Genomic DNA, 21,611 nt, shown 5'->3' on the forward strand with positions numbered 1-21,611 from the left:
TCTTGATTCTCCATATGAAACCTTTAATTATTATTCCAATAAATTCTTTTGATTTTTGATAGGGCTCATTTGTTTCTAGAAGTTGATCCGATAGTTATATATTAAAATTATATTTTTAAAAATATTAATGCTCTGTGTACTTAAGCAAATTCTGTGACTTATTCTTACATTCTGTGAATGGCTTGGGCATGGGGCACTTGAGCATATCAAGAATTTAATTATTTTGTACAGTTCTAGATATATTGTAGGAGTTCAATAAATACTTGTTGAATCAATTATTTTCAGCAGTGGGATGTTACCAAACGCAGTGCTTCCACCTTCACTTGACCATAATTATGCTCAGTGGCAGGAGCGAGAGGAAAACAGCCACACTGAGCAGCCTCCTTTAATGAAGAAAATCATTCCAGCTCCCAAACCCAAAGGGCCTGGAGAACCAGACTCACCAACTCCTCTGCATCCTCCTACACCACCAATTTTGAGTAAGGCACCTAAAGACGAGTCATGTATTTCCCTCAAACTGCAAATAAATGACTGACTTTGTGAATCTAAACTTAATATATTTGGATATCAGGAATTTTCAGGTCATCCGTGAATGTAGTAAAATCATTATATTTGCTTCACTTGAGATGATAAGGACTTGATATAAATACTCTTGAGTATTGTAACATAGATGGTAAGATAGTGTAACTGTATACTTTCCGAAAAGTCCTTTTCCCTGAAAATCAGACATAGTATTGTCTATTTTATTTTATTTTTAAATTTTTATTTATTTATGTATTTGAGACAAGGTCTTGCTCAACCTTTGCGACAAGGTTGCCTGGGCTAGAGTGCAGTGGTGTCATCACAGCTCACTGCAATCTCAAGTGCCTGGACTCAAGCAATCCTCCTGTTTCAGCTCCAAATAATTGGGACTATAGGCATGTACCATCATGCCTGGCTTATTTTTTGTAGAGATGATGTCTCATTATCACCCAGTCTGGTCTTGAACTCCTGACCTCAAGCAACCCTCCTGCCTCAGCCTCCCAAAGTGCTTAGGGTTACAGGTGTGAGCCACCATGCCTGGCCTCTAGAATTGCCAATTTTAATTGGATGTGTTTTGGGTTTCAAGGTACTGATAGGAGTCGAGAAGATAGTCCAGAGTTGAACCCACCCCCTGGCATAGAAGATAACAGACAATGTGCATTATGTTTGACTTATGGTGATGACAGTGCTAATGTAAGTACTTTCAGATATGGGATCCTATTAATAGATACCCCTAAAAAACCTATTCATCCCTTGTGTCTATGCTTAATATCTGGGTGCTGTTTACTTAATGAATGTTTGGCACTAAGTTTGCAGTACTTGGAGGTTTTTTTTATAACTGATTTAGTTGATTTAAAAGGTGATTTGCCTTAAATTAACCTCTTAATGTCTAGTAATTTCTACTGGAAGTTCCTTAAAAAGATATTGTGAAAGTCAGTAAAATATAAGGTTTGTATTAAAAAGCTTGTGTTTTATGTGGGATAACAGAATGATTAAGAGCCCCAGTTCTGATAGGCTGCCTGGATTTATTTCTGTGTTCAACTCCCTACTTGTTGACCTTGGCAAGTAGCTTAACCTCTCTGACCCTCAGTTTGATTTTTTTTCAATTAATTATTTATTTCAGCATATTCATTTTAAAAATAAAGATAATAATGCCTACCTCAGAGTGGTTGTGAGGATTAAAAGAAATAATGCTTATAAAGCCTCTGTTTAGTGCTTGGCACGTAGTAAGCTTACATTTAAAAAAAAGCTTTTTAATGCAATCTGAAAGAATTGGCTTTGAAATACAGTTTTAAAGAAGCCAGTGCATATATTTAAAAACTGAGCACATATTGTTCATTTTTTTATTCTCTAGATTTATAAAATATTTTCAGTCTGTAGAAAATGTAATCTAGAAAGGAAAGAAGTAGAAACAGGGAAACATTGAAAAATGAATTGTGATTTTTGTGTGTATTCCTAAATTAAAGAATTTTAGTTGCTTTCTTATGATTATCTTCACTGAGTAAAAATAATGTCAAGGAAAACCTTCTTTGGCATAATATTCTTTAAAAAAAAAAAGAATTTTTTTAATTTTATAGGATGCTGGCCGTTTGCTGTACATTGGCCAAAATGAGTGGACACATGTAAATTGTGCTTTGTGGTCAGCAGAAGTGTTTGAAGATGATGATGGATCACTAAAGAATGTGCATATGGCTGTGATCAGGGGCAAGCAGCTGGTAAGAACTTATTGGTAAATTTTATGAAAGAGATTCCCTCTCAGTTTCCAGATGTTCTTTCTCTGGGTGAATGCAACCTCACTGATGTTTTTCACAGTGCCTTCAGGACAGTTAGCCAACAACAGGTATTGGTTTACATAATTCAGTAGATCACCAATTAACAAAATGAATTGTAAGAAATGCAGAATGGGGTGATTCTATGAAGGAGATAGTAAATGTCTTAAAACATGTAAAACTCTGAATAGGGTTCTGTTCTTTCTGGATTTTTAGAGATGTGAATTCTGCCAAAAGCCAGGAGCCACGGTGGGTTGCTGTCTCACATCCTGTACCAGCAACTATCACTTCATGTGTTCCCGAGCCAAGAACTGTGTTTTTCTGGATGATAAAAAAGTGTATTGCCAACGACATCGGGATTTGATCAAAGGCGAAGTGAGAGAGCTTTAGTTGCTTTTTTAAAAAATAATAAGCTTTATTTTTTAAAACAGTTTCACGTTCACAGCAAAGTTGAGTGGAAGGTACAGAGACTTCCCATATACCCACTGCCCTCACATATGCACAGCTTCCCCATTATCAGCATCCCTCACCAGAGTGGTACACTTGTTACAGGTGATGAACATACACCCATACATCATTATCACCCAGAGTCCATAGTTTACATTAAGATTCACTCTTAGTGTATACATTCTATGGGTTTGGACAAATGTGTGATGACATATATCCACCATTGTGATACCATACAACATATTTCCACTGCCCTAAAAATCCTCTGGGCTCTGCTTTTTCATCCCTACGTTCCCCCAACCCTGGCAACCACTGGTGTTTTTACTGTCTCCATAGTCTTGCCATTTCTAGAGTCTCACATAGTTGGAATCATATAATATGTATCCTTTTCAAACAAGCTTCTTCCACTTAGCAATATGCATTTAAGTTTCTCACAGGTCTTTTTATGGCTTGTTGAGTTGCTTTTTGAATTTAGGGGGGGAAATGGTGGAAAACAGAAAGATGGTAAACTATTTTGCCTTCTCACTAGGTGAGAAGGTGTTCCTAGAGTTACATCCTCTTATGAGAAGTACAGATGTCCTATTAGTAAAATACAAGGGTGATTTTGAGATATGCTCTGTTCTTTCCCTCTGTGAGAGTCAGTGTCATGAGTATAATGTATAAAGGGACAGCCTACTAATAGCTACCATGGATTTTATTTAAGGTGGTTCCTGAGAATGGATTTGAAGTTTTTAGAAGAGTATTTGTGGACTTTGAAGGAATCAGCTTGAGAAGGAAGTTTCTCAATGGCTTGGAACCAGAAAATATCCACATGATGATTGGTATGACCTAGGCTTTGGTTATTGGGAAAGACTGTATATATCACTGGGGCACTTTCTAGTCCTTAATTATAAAATGACCCTCATTATTACCTCCCCTAATCACTGTTTCTTTCCTTGGTCAGGCTCTATGACAATTGACTGCTTAGGAATTCTGAATGATCTCTCTGACTGTGAAGATAAGCTCTTTCCTATTGGATATCAGTAAGTAGCACTATAAAGAGAGGATAGCAGCCCCACAACTTGAGCACCCTGAAGCCATGTGCAGGTCATTAAATGTGGAGACATACTTGTTAGCTACTTTTAACTACTACTAAAAATTAATTACATTTTTTGCTAGTTCTCTGGTTCATCTGCTTGTAGACTGGGACTAAAGCAGCATTTTATGTTAGCTCAGTCCAGTTACAGAAAGAAAGTATTGTTGACATAATTTCAGAATTATTTTAAAATAAAACTTACACAGAAAACACAGTCTCTTAAGATTTCTCTAAATTCTATTTATCTGGATGCAAAAGTCCAGATTGTTTTTATGGATCAAACGCTTCATGCCCTATTCCCAATTTTACATTTTACAGGTCCTTCAAAAAAATAAAAATCCCCACAATAATAATCAAATTCTCCAGTAAGAATTTATAAGCTTTCCTATGTGGAGCAAATTGTCAAAATGTCTAACAAGCTAACAATATAAATTCAAAATTCCCCTTCTACCACTTCTTCTTGGGAGTCTCATTTTGCAACATATACTCCAACTTACTCTGCATTCCAATTCTGATGACACAGTCTGCACTCCACATTTAGCTGACAGCTCTTTGTACAAACTAGGCTCCACCAGCATTCAGCAAATTTGAAGCAATTACATTTCCCTTGTCTCATGGGGCTTTTCTCCCAAAGGAAACATCTCAGATTTGCCCTTTGTTTTATTTTAGGGCCTCACTTTGTATATATTGTGCAGCAATAATCCCTGCCTGAAGGCCAATAACTATTTTTGTAGTAGCTAGTATTTTTCTTTCTCTGGCTTTTAGGATATGTTGCTATTTTTGGCACTTGCTTATGATACAATAAAAAAAAGATCTTGTGCTATTTTCTGAGAGGCTAGGAAAAACCAAGGACTTCAAACAACTTGGATCAACCTAACTAGGGGAATCTATACTAAGAACCCTAGTACTAAAGCTAAATTCTATAGATCTAGGAGATCAGGAAACCTAGGACAAAGAGAGAAGATCTGTCCTTTTCCTGATGGTGATTTTCCCAAATTTATCTGCCAGGTGTTCCAGGGTATACTGGAGCACCACAGATGCTCGCAAGCGCTGCGTGTATACGTGCAAGATAGTGGAGTGCCGTCCTCCAGTTATAGAGCCAGATATCAACAGCACTGTTCAACATGATGAAAATAGGACCATCGCCCATAGTCCAACATCTTTTACAGGTTAGTCTTTAATCAAGATGAGACTTGAATTCAGTTTTTGGGAGTACTGTGCTTGAAAGGTAGGGGAGGCCGGGCGCAGCGGCTCATGCCTGTAATCCTAGCACTCTGAGAGGCTGAGGCGGGCAGATGGCTCTAGGTCAGAAGTTCAAAACCAGCCTGAGCAAGAGTGAGACCCCATCTTAACTAAAAATAGAAAGAAATTAATTGACCAACTAAAAATATATATACAAAAAATTAGCCGCGGATGGTGGCGCATGCCTGTAGTCCCAGCTACTCAGGAGGCTGAGGCAGTAGGATCCCTTGAGCCCAGGAGATTGAGGTTGCTGTGAGCTAGACTGATGCCACAGCACTCTAGCCCAGGCAACAGAGTGAGACGCTGTCTCAAAAAAAAAAGAAAGAAAGGAAGGGGAAAAGTCATTTACTTGGGAGGTCTCATTTGTTTCTAGTTCTATATTTATCTAATAGCTGGCTTTTTAATAGATCGTTTGTTTGATATTTTATTTGGGCTTTTTTAGTTAAGAGTTTTTATTTCCTACCACAGAAAGTTCATCTAAGGACAGTCAAAACACAGCCGAAATTGTAAGTCCTCCATCACCAGATCGACCTCATGCACAGACCTCTGGCTCCTGTTATTACCATGTCATCTCAAAGGTTCCTAGAATTCGGACACCCAGTTACTCTCCAACACAGAGATCCCCTGGCTGTCGGCCGTTGCCTTCTGCAGGTAAACAACTTCATTGACCTAGTTGACTCAAGAAGGTCAATCCAAAGATTAATTTGTAATTCTTTCAGACAACTTTATCTTGGTGACTTTTGCTAATTGAAAAATATAGATTTCCAGTTATCTATAAATATAGCCAAGTAATTGATACCAGTGACTTCTACACATTTGTTTTATCTGTAATAGACTTTATTACTTTTTCTCTCATTTAGGAAGTCCTACCCCAACCACTCATGAAATAGTCACAGTGGGTGATCCCTTACTCTCCTCTGGACTTCGAAGCATTGGCTCCAGGCGTCACAGTACTTCTTCTTTGTCACCCCAGCGGTCCAAACTCCGGATAATGTCTCCAATGAGGACTGGGAATACTTATTCTAGGAATAGTGTTTCCTCAGTTTCCACCATTGGGACTGCCACAGATCTTGAGTCAAGTGCCAAAGCAGTCGATCATGTCTTAGGACCACTGAGTTCAAATACTAATTTAGGGCAGAACACTCCTACTTCTTCAAATTTGCAAAGGACAGTGGTTACTGGAGGGACTAAAACTAGTCACTTGGATGGATCTTCATCTTCAGAAATGAAGCAGTCCAGTACTTCAGACTTGGCATTTAAGAGCTCCTCTTTAAAGGGAGACAAGACCAAGATGCTGAGTTCCAAGCATTCAGAGGGATCTGCACACAATGTAGCTTACCCTGGAATTCCTAAACTGGCCTCACAGGTTCATAACACAACATCTGCAGAACTGAATGTTGGTAAAATCGGCACTTTTGCTGAATCCTCTTCGGTGCCCTTTTCTTCTAAAGAGGCCCTCTCTTTCCCACAGCTCCACCTGAGAGGGCAAAGGAATGATCGAGACCAACACACAGATCTTACTCAGTCAGCAAACCCTTCTCCAGATGAAGATACTGAAGTCAAAACCTTGAAACTATCTGGAATGAGCAACAGGTCATCCATTATCAATGAACATGTGGGATCTAGTTCCAGAGATAGGAGACAGAAAGGGAAAAAATCTGGTAAAGAAACTTTCAAAGAAAAGCATTCCAGTAAATCTTTTTTGGAACCTGGTCAGGTGACAACTGGTGAAGAAGGAAACCTAAAGCCAGAGTTTGGTGATGAGGTTTTGACTCCTGAGTTTCTGGGGCAACGACCTTGTAATAATATTTCTTCTGATAAGATTGGAGATAAAGCCCTTTCTATTCCAGGAGTCCCCAAAGCTCCACCCATGCAAATAGAAGGATCTGGCAAGGAATTACAGGCACCTCGGAAGCGCACAGTCAAAGTTACACTGACACCTCTAAAAATGGAAAGTGAGAGTCAATCCAAAAGTGCCCTGAAAGAAAGTAGTCCTGCTTCCCCTTTGCAAATAGAGTCAGCATCACCAACAGAACCAATTTCAGCCTCTGAAAGTCCAGGAAATGGTCCAGTGGCCCAACCAAGCCCCAATAATACCTCATCCCAGGATTCTCAAAGTAACAACTATCAGAATCTTCCAGTACAGGACAGAAACCTAATGCTTCCAGATGGTCCCAAACCTCAGGAGGATGGTTCTTTTAAGAGGAGATATCCCCGTCGCAGTGCCCGTGCACGTTCTAACATGTTCTTTGGACTTACCCCACTCTATGGAGTAAGATCCTATGGTGAAGAAGACATTCCATTCTATAGCAGCTCAACTGGGAAGAAGCGAGGCAAGAGATCAGCTGAAGGACAGGTGGATGGGGCTGATGACTTAAGCACTTCCGATGAAGACGACTTATACTATTACAATTTCACTAGAACAGTGATTTCTTCAGGTGGAGAGGAACGGCTGGCATCCCATAATTTATTTCGGGAGGAGGAACAATGTGATCTTCCAAAAATTTCACAATTGGATGGTGTTGATGATGGGACAGAGAGTGATACTAGTGTCACAGCCACAACAAGGAAAAGCAGCCAGATTCCAAAAAGAAATGGTAAAGAAAATGGAACGGAAAACTTAAAGATTGATCGACCTGAAGATGCTGGGGAAAAAGAACATGTCATTAAGAGTTCTGTTGGTCACAAAAATGAGCCAAAGATGGATAACTGCCACCCTGTAACCAGAGTTAAAACACAGGGACAAGATTCCTTGGAGGCTCAGCTCAGTTCATTGGAGTCAAGCCGCAGAGTCCACACAAGTACTCCATCAGACAAAAATTTACTGGACACCTACAATACTGAGCTCCTGAAATCAGACTCAGATAATAACAACAGTGATGACTGTGGGAATATCCTGCCTTCAGACATTATGGACTTTGTGCTAAAGAATACTCCCTCCATGCAGGCTTTGGGTGAGAGCCCAGAGTCATCTTCATCAGAACTCCTGAATCTTGGTGAAGGTTTGGATCTTGACAGTAATCGTGAAAAAGACATGGGTCTTTTTGGAGTATTTTCTCAGCAGCTGCCGACAACAGAAACTGTGGACAGTAGTGTCTCTTCCTCTATCTCAGCAGAGGAACAATTTGAGTTGCCTCTAGAGCTACCTTCTGATCTCTCTGTCCTGACCACCCGGAGTCCCACTGTCCCTAGCCAGAATCCTAGTAGACTCGCTGTAATCTCAGATTCAGGGGAGAAGAGAGTAACCATCACAGAAAAATCTGTAGCCTCCTCTGAAGGTGACCCAGCACTGCTGAGTCCAGGGGTAGATCCAACTCCAGAAGGCCACATGACTCCTGATCATTTTATCCAAGGACACATGGATGCAGACCACATCTCCAGCCCTTGTGGTTCAGTGGAGCAAGGTCATGGCAACAATCAGGATTTAACTAGAAACAGTAGTACCCCTGGTCTTCAGGTACCTGTTTCCCCTACTGTTCCTATCCAGAACCAGAAGTATGTGCCCAATTCTACTGATAGTCCTGGCCCATCACAGATTTCTAATGCAGCTGTCCAGACCACTCCACCCCACCTGAAACCAGCCACTGAGAAACTCATTGTCGTTAACCAGAATATGCAGCCACTTTATGTTCTCCAAACTCTTCCAAATGGAGTGACCCAAAAAATCCAATTGACCTCTTCTGTTAGTTCTACACCCAGTGTGATGGAGACAAATACTTCAGTATTGGGGCCCATGGGAAGTGGTCTCACCCTAACCACAGGACTAAATCCAAGCTTGCCAGCTTCTCAATCTTTGTTCCCTCCTGCTAGCAAAGGATTGCTCCCCATGTCTCATCACCAGCACTTACATTCCTTTCCTGCAGCTACTCAAAGTAGCTTCCCACCCAACATCAGCAACCCTCCTTCAGGCCTACTTATTGGGGTTCAGCCTCCTCCAGATCCCCAACTTTTGGTTTCAGAAGCAAGCCAGAGGACAGACCTCAGTACCACAGTAGCCACTCCATCCTCTGGACTCAAGAAAAGACCCATATCTCGTCTACAGACCCGAAAGAATAAAAAACTTGCTCCTTCTAGTACCCCTTCAAACATTGCCCCTTCCGATGTGGTTTCTAATATGACATTGATTAACTTCACACCCTCCCAGCTTTCAAGTCATCCCAATCTGTTGGATTTGGGGTCACTTAATACTTCATCTCACCGAACTGTCCCCAACATCATAAAAAGATCTAAATCTGGCATCATGTACTTTGAACAGGCACCCCTGTTACCACAAAGTGTGGGAGGAACTGCTGCCACAGCGGCGGGCACATCAACAATAAGCCAAGATACTAGCCACCTCACATCAGGGCCTGTGTCTGCCTTGGCCTCTGGTTCCTCTGTCTTAAATGTTGTGTCCATGCCAACTACAACAACCCCCACAAGTAGTGCATCAGTTCCAGGACATGTCACCTTAACAAACCCAAGGTTGCTTGGTACCCCAGATATTGGCTCAATAAGCAATCTTTTAATCAAAGCTAGCCAGCAGAGCCTGGGAGTTCAGGAGCAGCCTGTGGCTTTACCACCAAGTTCAGGAATGTTCCCACAAATGGGGACATCACAGACTCCCTCTACTGCTGCAATGACAGCAGCATCTAGCATCTGTGTGCTCCCGTCTACTCAGACTACGGGCATAACAACTGCTTCACCCTCCGGGGAAGCAGAAGAACACTATCACCTTCAGCATGTAAACCAGCTCCTTGCCAGCAAAACTGGGATTCTCTCTTCCCAGCGTGATCTTGATTCTACTTCAGGGCCCCAAGTATCCAACTTCACCCAGACCGTAGATGCTCCCGGTAGCTTGGGGCTAGAGCAGAACAAGGCTTTATCCTCAGCTATGCAAGCCAGCTCATCCTCTCCTGGGAGCTCTCCATCCTCTGGACAGCAGTCAGCAAGCCCTTCAGTGCCAGGTCCCACTAAACCCAAACCAAAAATCAAGCGGATTCAGCTGCCTCTGGACAAAGGGAATGGCAAGAAGCACAAAGTTTCTCATTTGCCGACCAGTTCTTCTGAAGCACACATTCCAGACCAAGAAGCCAACACAACATCCCTGACCTCAGTCACAGGGTGAGAGATCCAAATATCAGCTATGCTTGGTCTGTGGGGCTTTGTGTTCTGGATTAGGGGCTGTTAAAGTGGCAATCTTTTGGGAGGGACAGTCCTCTGTGCAAGTTGTGTTACTTGGGAGTTTTCTGGGTTTGACTTTCTTTTTCTCCCAGTGGCAATTTATAGAGCAAAATTTAGTTCTATCCATGGCAGTTTGTCTCTTGGATAGAACTACTTCTCTAATTACTCTTTGCTCTGATTTCAAACAGTGCTGCTGTTTGTTTCTGTTTCTTTTTTGCTAAGGCTTAGGATACTAGGCAGTGATTATTCTTGTCTGGAAGGCGAAGTCACCTGTTGTACATCCTCATAGAGTCCTTTTTTAAAATGTTATCATTGAAGTATAGGATATGTAAAGTACACAAGTGAATTTTTTCATATGTTTGCACCTATGTAGCTACAACTCACATCAAGATACAGAACATTTCTAGCACTCTAAAAGGCCCCTTGAGCCCTCGCTTAGTCAGTACCTCCTCAAGGTAACCATTATTCTAACCTTTATGACCATAGGTTAGTTTTGTTGGCTCACAAATTTTATCAGATCCTGGCAGAGTCATTTCTTTATATTGACGTCCCATTTAATTCAATGTATATTTACTGGTGGCTTTTCTTGAAAAGATATAAATGATTCTGTTTCAGGACTCCAGGACCAGAGGCTGAGCAACAGGATACAGCTAGTGTGGAACAGTCATCACAAAAGGAGTCTGGGCAACCTGCAGGGTAAGGTTAAAAATTAGTCCTTTAAGTGGCTGGGCCTATAGTAGTGGGAGGATCACTTGAGCCTAGGAGTTTGAGGTTGCAATGAGCTATGATCACACTATTGCACTCTAGCCCAGGCAACAGAGCAAGACCCTGTCTCAAAAACAAAAACAAAAAAGTTAGTCCTCTAAGATTAAGCCCAGTTAATCTGTCTGCCTCATTTAAAAACAGTTCTTCCTATACTTAGCTGGCAGGGAAGATACCATGATCACGAAGGTGGTTTTCCCAGGGCTAGGCTTATCCATTGTACTCCGGATATGCTGACCCCTGAGATTTCCCCAAATGTGGGAAACTCAACTGCATAATTTGTGGTAGTGGGGGACTGCATTCGTGTTCTCCCCTGAAAAAAAAAAAAATAGTTCTTACTGATTTGTACTGATTTTGTTTTCTTGTCAAAATTTTCTTAATGGGAGTAATACAGGATGGTAAATAAATAACAAAAAACATAACATAGAATTATTTAAATAACTGGGTAATGGTTCCCTATTCATCCTGCCCACCCCCTCCCAGTCTATCCCCTAGAGGTAACTGTTGCTAATAATTTATTTTTATCCATCACACATTTCTGTGCATATACAGATGTACATGGTTTATATATGCAGGAATATATATATATGCTTTCTTTTACATAAAAGGAATAATATTATATGTATTGTTCTGTACTTGGTTTTTCATTTGTGTTGTGTACTTCTTTCTGGGCCAGCACAAATAGATGCACTTCACTTTTTTTAATGGCTGCCTCCAATTCTATTGTGTGGATCTACAATAACTTATTTAACTAGTCCCCTATTGATATGCATTAGGATTGTTTCCAGGATTTATTTAATTTTATAAAGTTAAAATTGTTGGTGGTTTACTAGCTCATGCATCTTATTTATTTATTTATTTTGAGACAGAGTCTCACTTTGTTGCCCAGGCTAGAGTAAGTGCCATGGCATTAGCCTAGCTCACAGCAACCTCAAACTCCTGGGCTCAAGCAATCCTGCTGCCTCAGCCTCCCGAGTAGCTGGGACTACAGGCATGCGCCACCATGCCCGGCTAATCTTTTCTATATGTATTAGTTGGCCAATTAATTTATTTCTATTTATAGTAAAGACGGGGTCTTGCTCTTGCTTAGGCTGGTTTCGAATTCCTGACCTTGAGCAATCGCCCGCCTCGGCCTCCCAGAGTGCTAGGATTACAGGCATGAGCCACCTCGCCTGGCCTATTTTTATTTTTTTAACTTATTTTTTTATTTTATTTTTTTGAGACAGAGTCTCATTTTGTTGCCCAAGCTGGAGTGCAGTGGCATCATCATAGCTCACCCTACCTCAGACTCCTGAGCTCAAGCGATCCTCCTGCCTCAACCTCCTGAGTAGTTGGGACTATAGGTGCAAGCTACATACCCAGCTAATTTTTCTATTTTTAGTAGAGACCAGGTCTCGCTCTTACTCAGGCAGGTGTCGAACTGCTGAGCTCAAGTAATCTCCCACTTTGGCTTCCCAGAGAGCTAGGATTATAGGCATGAGCCACTGTGCACGGACTTTATTTTTATTTTGAATTAAACCAGCTAACTTAAGTAACTTTAGAACTGCTTCTGACCAATATCCTTTCATTTTTTTCTAATACTAAGGGTATGAGAAGAATTTCAAGGACACAATCTACAACTTCAAAAGCAGAAATTTAATATTTGGTAAAGAATCTCATAAAAGACAGTTTTATGTTCTGTACCATTCAGTGGTGTGGTGGTGTATTCATTCAACAAGTTCTACAGAAAGCCCCTGTGGTTCATTTTCTAGTAATTATTTTGTATTACAAAGCTGTGTGGCAGATTATAGACAGTTTTTATCTTTGAATTGAAGAAAGCTGATGTTATATTTCATGTTTGAATTTATTTTTATTTAGGCAAGTGGCTGTTCCTCCAGAGATTCAGGCTACACAAAATCCAGCAAATGAACAAGAAAATACAGGTATGTGGGTGGATAACAAGTTAGAATCAGAAAATTTCAAAGCTAGAAGGATGTAAAAATCAACTACTTTGCCTCCTGATTTTCTAAGTTCAGAAAAACAAACAAATAAAATCTAAGTTCTAAGAAAGTTAAGTGATTGGCCAAATTTGTAGATTGAAACTCAAAGCACCTCTCCCATTGTGCAAGGCTCTTCTAGTATATATTCTGTGATCATCTATCAGCTAAAGGACACGAAAGAACACCTATAAATACTTTTCTGCTCTATGGGTTTTAATAGCTCCTTCAATAGGTAGTAATAACCTGACTTCCTCCTTTAGTTGTTACTGAAGAAAACCAGGAACCATTTTTATTAGATTTTGGTTATAACACCAGATACATCTCCATAGCATTTTCCACCTGTCCTAATGGATTTGATCAGGAAACAACTAGTCACTTCAAGATTAGAGAGCTCTGGATTTAAAGCCTTGCTCAATTCCATAGATGGGACTTCCCAAAAGAGAACCAGGTAGAAAAAATGCTCAGGCATAAGATTTGGGATGTTATCACATCCTGCTGGTTTGCTGATTCACGAGGATTGACACTTCTGTTTACATGAGGAGTGGTGACTGAGTGGATCTGAGTGCATTTCAACCCAAATGGGTTGAAATCCCAGCTTTACCATTACTAGCTGTATGAACTTAGGCTAGTTACTTAACCTCTCTTGGCCTCAGTTTTCTCACCTTAAAATGCAGATAATAATAACACCTACTTTGTTGGGTTGTTGTGAGGTTTATATGAGTTAATCAGCCTGAGGTTCCTAGAAGAAAAGAGTACCTCATATATAGTAAACCTTCATACATATACCATACATAAACCATCATTATTTTTTGCCTGTGAACCTGTTGAGGGCAATTACTTACTGAAAAACTTATCAGATTGTCATACCAGAAACTGTTTCACAGAGACAGCACAACTTTATATTTAAAAAAAAAAAATGAACAAAAAAATCCAGTTTTAGTCACTTTATAGCTGTGACCTAGGGCAAGCTATTTTAGCCTCAGTTTTGTTATATATAAGTGGAAATATCAATAATAAGCCAAGTATGGAGTATTGTTAGGCTTAGAAATAGTCTATGTAAAGTACTCTGCACATAGCTGGTGTTCAGTAAACATGTTGTAACTACTCTGTCCCTTATCTGTTTCTTCCCTCTAGAACCTAAAACAGTGGAAGAAGATGAAAGCAACTTCAGCTCTCCGCTGATGCTTTGGCTCCAGCAAGAGCAAAAGCGGAAGGAAAGCATTGCTGAGAGAAAGCCCAAGAAAGGACTTGTTTTTGAAATTTCAAGTGATGATGGCTTTCAGATTTGTGCAGAAAGTATTGAAGGTGAGTGGATTAAATTAGGTTGACCTATCAGCATAGATTCCATTTCAGCTAGATCTACATTAGTGCCATTTAGGTGTGCGTTTATGCTAGGTGTTAGGAGGATACTTGGATACTTCATACATTTTCATTGTCCTTTTTGGAGAAATAGCCATCATTTATGTGAAAATTTAATGATACAAATTATATTTTCAAAGTTATACACACCTTGGCAAAGCCTGCCCATGAGAACTTTGCTTCTCTTTCCAGCCTTGTTTTCTGCCACTTCCTTGTGCACCTTCCATGCCATTCTCTCCTCCCTGTGTGCCTTTACACACGCTCTTCTCTCTGCCTGGAATGCTATCCCTGCCCTCACTTGGTGAGCTCCAGCTCACCTTTCAAAATCCAGTTCAGGGGCCAGGCGCAATGGCTCATGCCTGTAATCCTAGCACTCTAAGAGGCCAAGGCGGGTGGATTGCTCAAGGTCAGGAGTTCGAGACCAGCCTGAGCGAGACCCCTTCTCTACTAAAAATAGAAAGAAATTAATTGACCAACTAAAAATATAGATACAAAAAATTAGCCCAGCATGGTGGTGCATGCCTGTAGTCCAAGCTACTTGGGAGGCTGAGGCGGTAGGATTGCTTAAACCCAGGAGATTGAGGTTGCTGTGAGCTAGGCTGATGGCACAGCACTCACTCTAGCCTGGGCAACAAAATGAGACTCTGTCTCAAAAAAAAAAATTCCAGTTCAGGGCCAGTCGAGGTAGCTCACACCTGTAATCCTAGCACTTTGGGAGGCCGAGGCAGCAGGATCACTTGAGGCCAGGAGTTCAAGTCCAGCCTGAGCAAAAGTGAGATCCCATCTGTACTAAAAATAGAGAAAACAAGCCAAGTGTGGTGGCATACGGCTGTAGTCCCAGCTACTCAGGAGGCTGAGGCAGGAGGATCACTTGAGCCCAGGAGTTTGAGGTTGCTGTGAGCAAGGCTGACGCCATGGGACTCTAGCCTGGGCAACAGAGTGAGACTGTCTCAAAAGAGAAAAAAAAAATCCAGTTCTAACAGCCTTTCCTGACCTTCTGAGGTAGCTGAGCACTCCCACTCCCTGCTTTCAAATCTTATATGTTCTCTCAGAGCTTATAATTTGTTTGCTTCCTTTATTTCTCACTCAGTCAACAGTGAACTTCCAGTAAGGGCCAGCATTTTATTTTCTTATTCATCTTTGTATCCTGAGTGTGTGGGTACTCATTAGCCTTTGAAAGACTAGTGAATATTCTCTGGACTATAAGTACTAAAAGAGTTTAAAAGAGAGAAAGGTTACTATGGTGAGTTAGGGTTATCAAAAAACCCATGAAGATTAATAGAATGGAAGATTCTATTAAGGGAGAAAATAGACTTTAGGTAAGGCAAAGAGGAATGGAGAGGGCTCTCTAAGAAGAAGCAGAGATATAAGCAAAGTGAGAAAGACAGGATTCCTTTTGGTGGGTTTAGAGTAGTGTCAGGTGGGAAGATGACATTGAAATCCATTTCAGGTCATACTGAAAGAAAAGATTGGGAAGGTGGATTGGGCTTAGGTGTTGGAGGGTCTTTGGTGCTAAACCATGAGGCCTTTGAAAATTTGGGAGAGTGAAATAAAAGCAGAATTTTAGGAAGCTTAATGTGGTAGCTCCGTATAAGATAACTAGAACTAAAGACACTCAAAGACAAGAGGTCACTAATAAGAGTATTGCTAGAGAAGAGATGTCAGGTAATAAAGCCCATTTTCAGTGGGAAAAGAAAGGAAAGGAGGCCAGGTGTGTTTGCTCATGCATGCAATCCTAGCACTCTAGGAGGCCAAGGTGGGTGGATCATTTGAGCTCAGGGGTTCAAGACCAGCCTGAGCAAGAGCGAGACCCCATCTCTACTAAAAACAGAAAGAAATTAATTGGCCAACTAAAAATATATAGAAAAAATTAGCTGGGCATGGTGGTGCATGCCTGTAGTCCCAGCTACTCAGGAGGCTGAGGTGGAAGGATTGCTTGAGCCCAGGAATTTAAGGTTGCTGTGAGCCAGACTAATGCCATGGCACTCTAGCCCAGGCAACAGAGCAAGACACTGTCTCAAAAAAAAAGAAAGAAAAGAAAGGAAAGAAGAATGGATGCGCTTGGTGACTACTTGGATATGAGGAGTGCAAAAGGAAGAGTCAAAAGTAACTCTGAAGATTTAGGCCTGGGTGACTAAAGAAAAGATAATGAATGGAGAACAAAGAACATATATGAGGAGAGTAGGAGTTCTATATAAGATGTTGAGTGTGGAGTAGTGATAAGAAATCTAAGTGGAGGCCGGGCGCTGTGGCTCACGCCTGTAATCCTAGCTCTTGGGAGGCCGAGGCGGGCGGATTGCTCAAGGTCAGGAGTTCAAAACCAGCCTGAGCAAGAGCGAGACACCGTCTCTACTATAAATAGAAAGAAATTAATTGGCCAACTGATATATATACATAAAATTAGCCGGGCATGGTGGCGCATGCCTGTAGTCCCAGCTACCCGGGAGGCTGAGGCAGAAGGATCACTCAAGCCCAGGAGTTTGAGGTTGCTGTGAGCTAGGCTGACGCCACGGCACTCACTCTAGCCTGGACAACAAAGCGAGACTCTGTCTCAAAAAAAAAAAAAAAAAAAAGAAATCTAAGTGGAAATATCTAGCAGATAGTAAGAGATCATAGAATCTCAGGTTAGAGCTTGAAGGGACTATAAAGATTTTCTGGTTCTACCCCTTAATTTTAACGAACTGAGAGCCATTGATCTCCCCACAGTCCTGGTTAAATCATTAGTACTAGTACTATTTTGTTGAGAGGTATAGGGGACAGAAATAATACCAAATATTCAGGTGTAGGACCCAGACTTCCATCAAGGAATATGAATGCCTTAGGGAGTCTGAGTTATTTGAGAAGGTATCACTCTCTTTAGTGCTTCTTTGTCCTATAGCAGAAAGAAGCACTGCTGGGTAATGCACCTTCCCAGCTTCCTTCTCATTCAATGAACTGATTTAACCTCAAAGAAAAACAAGAAAACACTATTCGAAGAGGGTATGTGTTCACACTATAAAGATTCTAAGCACAATGCTTATGTGGACCATTAGTATTGTTTGCATGAATAATTTTTGGCCTACAGTTTTCTTTATTTCCTTACAGATGCCTGGAAGTCATTGACAGATAAAGTCCAGGAAGCTCGATCAAATGCCCGCCTAAAGCAGCTATCATTTGCAGGTAATGGCTGGAGCTTTTATTCCACTCCTGTCTTACAATATTCTGGGTACTTGTTAGCGTAAGACACAGAATTGATTCTACCAAAAAAGAAAATCCACCTTTTTTAAAAAAAGAATTTTTTTGACAACTTTATTGAGATATAATATAATTCATATACCATACAATTCACCAATTTAAAGCATACAATTCAGTTGTTTTTTATATAGTCACAGAGTTGTGTAACCATCACTACTATCTAATTCTAGAACATTTTCATCATCCCCAAAAGAAACCCTGTATTCATTAGCAGTCATTCCCAATTCCCAGCTCCTGGCAACCACAAATCTACTTTCTATCTCTATGGATTTGCCTATTCTCAACATTTCATATTCTGAACATTTTATACCACATAAATGGTACAGTATGTGGCCTTTTGTGACTGGCATCTTTTAACATAATATTTAACATAATACTTTCCAGGGTCCTCCCTGCTGTTACATTGCATCAATACTTTGTTCCTTTTTGTTACCAAATAATACTCCATTATGTGGATATAACATATTTTGCTTATATATTCATCAATTGGTGAACATTTGGGTTTTTTCCACTTTTTGACCATTATGAATGTTGCCATAAGTATTTATATACAAGTTTTTGTGTAGACATGTTTTTATTTTTCTTGGGTATATACTTAGGAGTGGAATTATTGGGTCATATAATAACTCTGATTAACTTACGAGGAACTGCTACATTGTTTTTTTACCCCCAAAGTGACTGCACCATTTTACATTCACACTTCCAATATACAAGGGTTCTAATTTCTCCACATTCATGCTCATACTTATCTCTTTTTTTGATTTTAGACATCCTAGTAAGTGTGAAATGGTATCTCATTGTGATTTTGTTATATACCTTTTTGTAAAGTTGAAATCATTTCTCATTGCTATTAGACTTAAAATTATATTTAGGCAGCATACTTACTAATATACTTTTTTTCAGTGAACATTGAAGATTTTAATTAATCTAAGGTAGAAACCTTCCATTGACTCTATTTTTTCCATATTTCTACCTCTCCGACCTCCTTTCAGATTGGTTCTGGGAAGGTAGGCAAATGTGTACTTAGAGGAATTTACCTCTGTCGATGATGTTTTCCCCTTTAAGAAGAAAAGAAACATTTGAAGTGCATATTAGAAAATATTAACATTTGTTCATTTTAGTTGACAAGTACATATGTGGCTGTTAAAACAGCCCATTATTTAAATTTTTATTTTTTATTTTTATTTTTGTTTTTTTTGAGACAGAGTCTTGCTTTGTTGCCCAGGCTAAAGTGAGTGCTGTGGCATCAGCCTAGCTCACAGCAACCTCAAACTCCTGGGCTCAAGCGATCCTACTGCTCAGCCTCCTGAGTAGCTAGGACTACAGGCATGCACCACCATGCCTGGCTAATTTTTTTTTGCTATATATATTTTTAGTTGGTCAATTAATTTCTTTCTATTTTTGGTAGAGACGGGGTCTCGTTCAGGCAGGTTTTGAACTCCTGACCTTGAGTGATCCGCCCACCTCGGCCTCCCAGAGTGCTAGCATTACAGGCATGAGCCACCATGCCCGGCCAGCCCATGTATTTTTAAAATTTAAAAATTTTCATTTTGCCTTTTTTTTTTTAAGACAAAAAGTCTTACTTACTCTGTTCCCCAGGCTGGAATGTGTAGTGGCATCATCATAGCTCACTGCAACCTCAAACTCCTGGGCTCAAGTTATCCTCCCACGTCAGCCTCCCAAGTAGCTAGGACTATAGGCACATGGCCACCATGCCTGGCTAATTTTTGTTTTTGTTTTCTTTTTAATTTTTTGTAGATTCAAGATCTCACTATATTGTGCACGCTGGTCTCAAACTCTTGGCCTCAAGCTATCCTCCCACCTAAGCCTCCCAAAGTGGTGGGATTATAGTCGTGAGCTATCATACCTGGCTAGAATTTTTTTAAATAAAAAAAGCAAAGAATCCAAAGGCAACTTATCTCCCACAAAATACAAATAGCCAATAAAATGAAAAGATAATCAATCTCACTCATAATTTTTAAAATGCATATTAAATCATGATTAACTATTTCCTACCTTAACAAACATTTAGTTTTTGGGGTTGCTCTTTTTTTTTTTTTTTATAGGATCTTGCTCTGTTTCCCAGGCTAGAGTGCAGTGGCTTTGTCATAGCTCACTGCAGTCTCAAACTGCTGGTCTCAATGGATCCTCCTGCCTCAGCCTCCCAAGTAGCTAAGAGTACAGGCACTCACCACCATGCTGGCTTATTTTTCTCTATTTTTTATAGAGACAAGGTCTCACTGTTTTGCTCATGCTGGTCTTGAACTCCCGGATTTAAGCAATCACTCCCCCACAGCCTCCCAGAGTGCTAGGATTACAAGTATGAGCCACCACGCCTGGCCAGATTTAGCATTTGGAGGCAATATAGATAAAGATGGAGGAGATGAGCCCTCTCTTATATTAATAGTAGGTATATAAATTATTAATACAACCATTTGGGGGAACAATTAAGCAGTAACTATCAAAATTTAAAATTACTTGCCCTCCCATCCAACAATTACACTTTTAAGAAATTATCCTGTAGGTAGTCTCAACCAAGTCATAAAAATGTGTAAGGAGGGCCGGGCGCTGTGGCTCACGCCTGTAATCCTAGCTCTTGGGAGGCCGAGGCGGGCGGATTGCTCAAGGTCAGGAGTTCAAAACCAGCCTGAGCAAGAGCGAGACCCCGTCTCTACTATAAATAGAAAGAAATTAATTGGCCAACTGATATATATATGTAAAAAATTAGCCGGGCATGGTGGCGCATGCCTGTAGTCCCAGCTGCTCGGGAGGCTGAGGCAGAAGGATCACTCAAGCCCAGGAGTTTGAGGTTGCTGTGAGCTAGGCTGACGCCACGGCACTCACTCTAGCCTGGACAACAAAGTGAGACTCTGTCTCAAAAAAAAAAAAAAAAAAAAAAAAAAAATGTGTAAGGATGTTCATTATAACATGTAGCAGCAAAAAACTGGAAGCAACCCAAATACTCCTCGATAGGGCAATTTAGAAACAGGTTCAGTGTAAACTAATTGAAAAAGCAAGTTATAATAGTATATATCTAATATCATGAGTCCCTTTAGATACTTTTAAATTATTTATGTAATAGTGGTTGCCTTTGAGGAGTGAGACCTAGGGAATTAGAATGGGCAAGTTTTACTTTCCTTCCCTATCCAATTTCACTTTATTGTCATGAATATGTATTTCATGTATAAAATTTTTTAAAAACTAGTTAATTCAAATACATTCAAGTTTTTAAATGACAGATGGCAAATAAATTTGTTTTTTTTTAAGTTGGGGAGTGAACCCTGATGGCCTATAGTCCCAGCTACTCAAGAGGCTAAGGCAGGAGGATCACTTGAGCCCAGGAGTTCAAGGCTGCAGTGAGCTATGATGATGCCACTACACTCCCGCCTGAGTGACAGAACAAAACTCAGCCTCAAAAAAAAAAAAAGTTGGGACTCTCCTGGGTTCTCAACCTCTTCCCCTCTTACACTACTCTCACCACTTCCTGGGCCTATTCAGCCATTTCCACGTACTTACTTACCTTAAACACCATCCCATAGAGCTCTGGTCAGAACAACTCCAGTCAATGTTATTGCTCTTCCTTTCCCTCATTGTTCACATCCTGTTGATTCTACCCCAAAAGTACGAGTCACATCCCTTTCTTCTCTTTTTTTTCCTTCTTCAGGCATAGCCCTTGTTATTCTTCTACCTGTAATATTCAAAAGCTTTATAACTGGTCCCTGAATCTCCCATCTTTCCTCCTTTTATAGTATATCCTCAGTGTCACCAGAAGGACCTCAAAAACGTCTTAATATTGCCTACTAGTTGTGGAGTCGAATCTTCATCCCGCTAGTATATGTTACTAGTAAATATTTACTGAACTGTATAATGTGGCTGGCATCATGTTAAACACTCAGGAAAATCACTGAGTTGAAGCAGACTGGCCCCTGCCCTCCTGTGGTTTCCGGTCTCTGGATACTTACATGTCAAGGTCCTATTCAGTCTCAGCTTTCACCACTTTCCTCACCCCTCAAGATTCTTTTTTTTTTTTTTTTTTTTTTGAGACAGAGTCTCACTTTG

General features: G+C 40.4%; 1 protein-coding gene and 1 non-coding gene across 4 annotated transcripts in view; both read left to right on the plus strand.

Annotated features, from left to right (window-relative positions):
- Nucleotides 1-21,611, plus strand: part of KMT2A (lysine methyltransferase 2A) — an 89,115-nt gene that overhangs the window by 54,399 nt on the left and 13,105 nt on the right. For 2 of the 3 annotated variants that reach the window (XM_076002561.1, XM_076002562.1), the window contains 13 exons: nucleotides 286-479; nucleotides 1,109-1,215; nucleotides 2,100-2,237; nucleotides 2,508-2,666; nucleotides 3,442-3,559; nucleotides 3,682-3,760; nucleotides 4,822-4,982; nucleotides 5,524-5,706; nucleotides 5,916-10,158; nucleotides 10,834-10,914; nucleotides 12,838-12,902; nucleotides 14,094-14,264; nucleotides 17,403-17,477. In XM_076002561.1, coding sequence (XP_075858676.1) covers nucleotides 286-479; nucleotides 1,109-1,215; nucleotides 2,100-2,237; nucleotides 2,508-2,666; nucleotides 3,442-3,559; nucleotides 3,682-3,760; nucleotides 4,822-4,982; nucleotides 5,524-5,706; nucleotides 5,916-10,158; nucleotides 10,834-10,914; nucleotides 12,838-12,902; nucleotides 14,094-14,264; nucleotides 17,403-17,477 — 5,774 coding nt within the window. Of the gene's footprint in view, nucleotides 1-285; nucleotides 480-1,108; nucleotides 1,216-2,099; nucleotides 2,238-2,507; nucleotides 2,667-3,441; nucleotides 3,560-3,681; nucleotides 3,761-4,821; nucleotides 4,983-5,523; nucleotides 5,707-5,915; nucleotides 10,159-10,833; nucleotides 10,915-12,837; nucleotides 12,903-14,093; nucleotides 16,348-17,402; nucleotides 17,478-21,611 lie in introns of those variants that run through there. The other variant, XM_076002560.1, reaches the window with a different exon arrangement.
- LOC142870674 (U1 spliceosomal RNA) lies at nucleotides 11,133-11,296 on the plus strand. The gene has a single exon (XR_012919037.1). It is a non-coding gene; the product is annotated as a U1 spliceosomal RNA (small nuclear RNA).

This window comes from Microcebus murinus, chromosome 4 (genome assembly GCF_040939455.1).
Source record: "Microcebus murinus isolate Inina chromosome 4, M.murinus_Inina_mat1.0, whole genome shotgun sequence".
NCBI lineage: Eukaryota > Metazoa > Chordata > Mammalia > Primates > Cheirogaleidae > Microcebus > Microcebus murinus.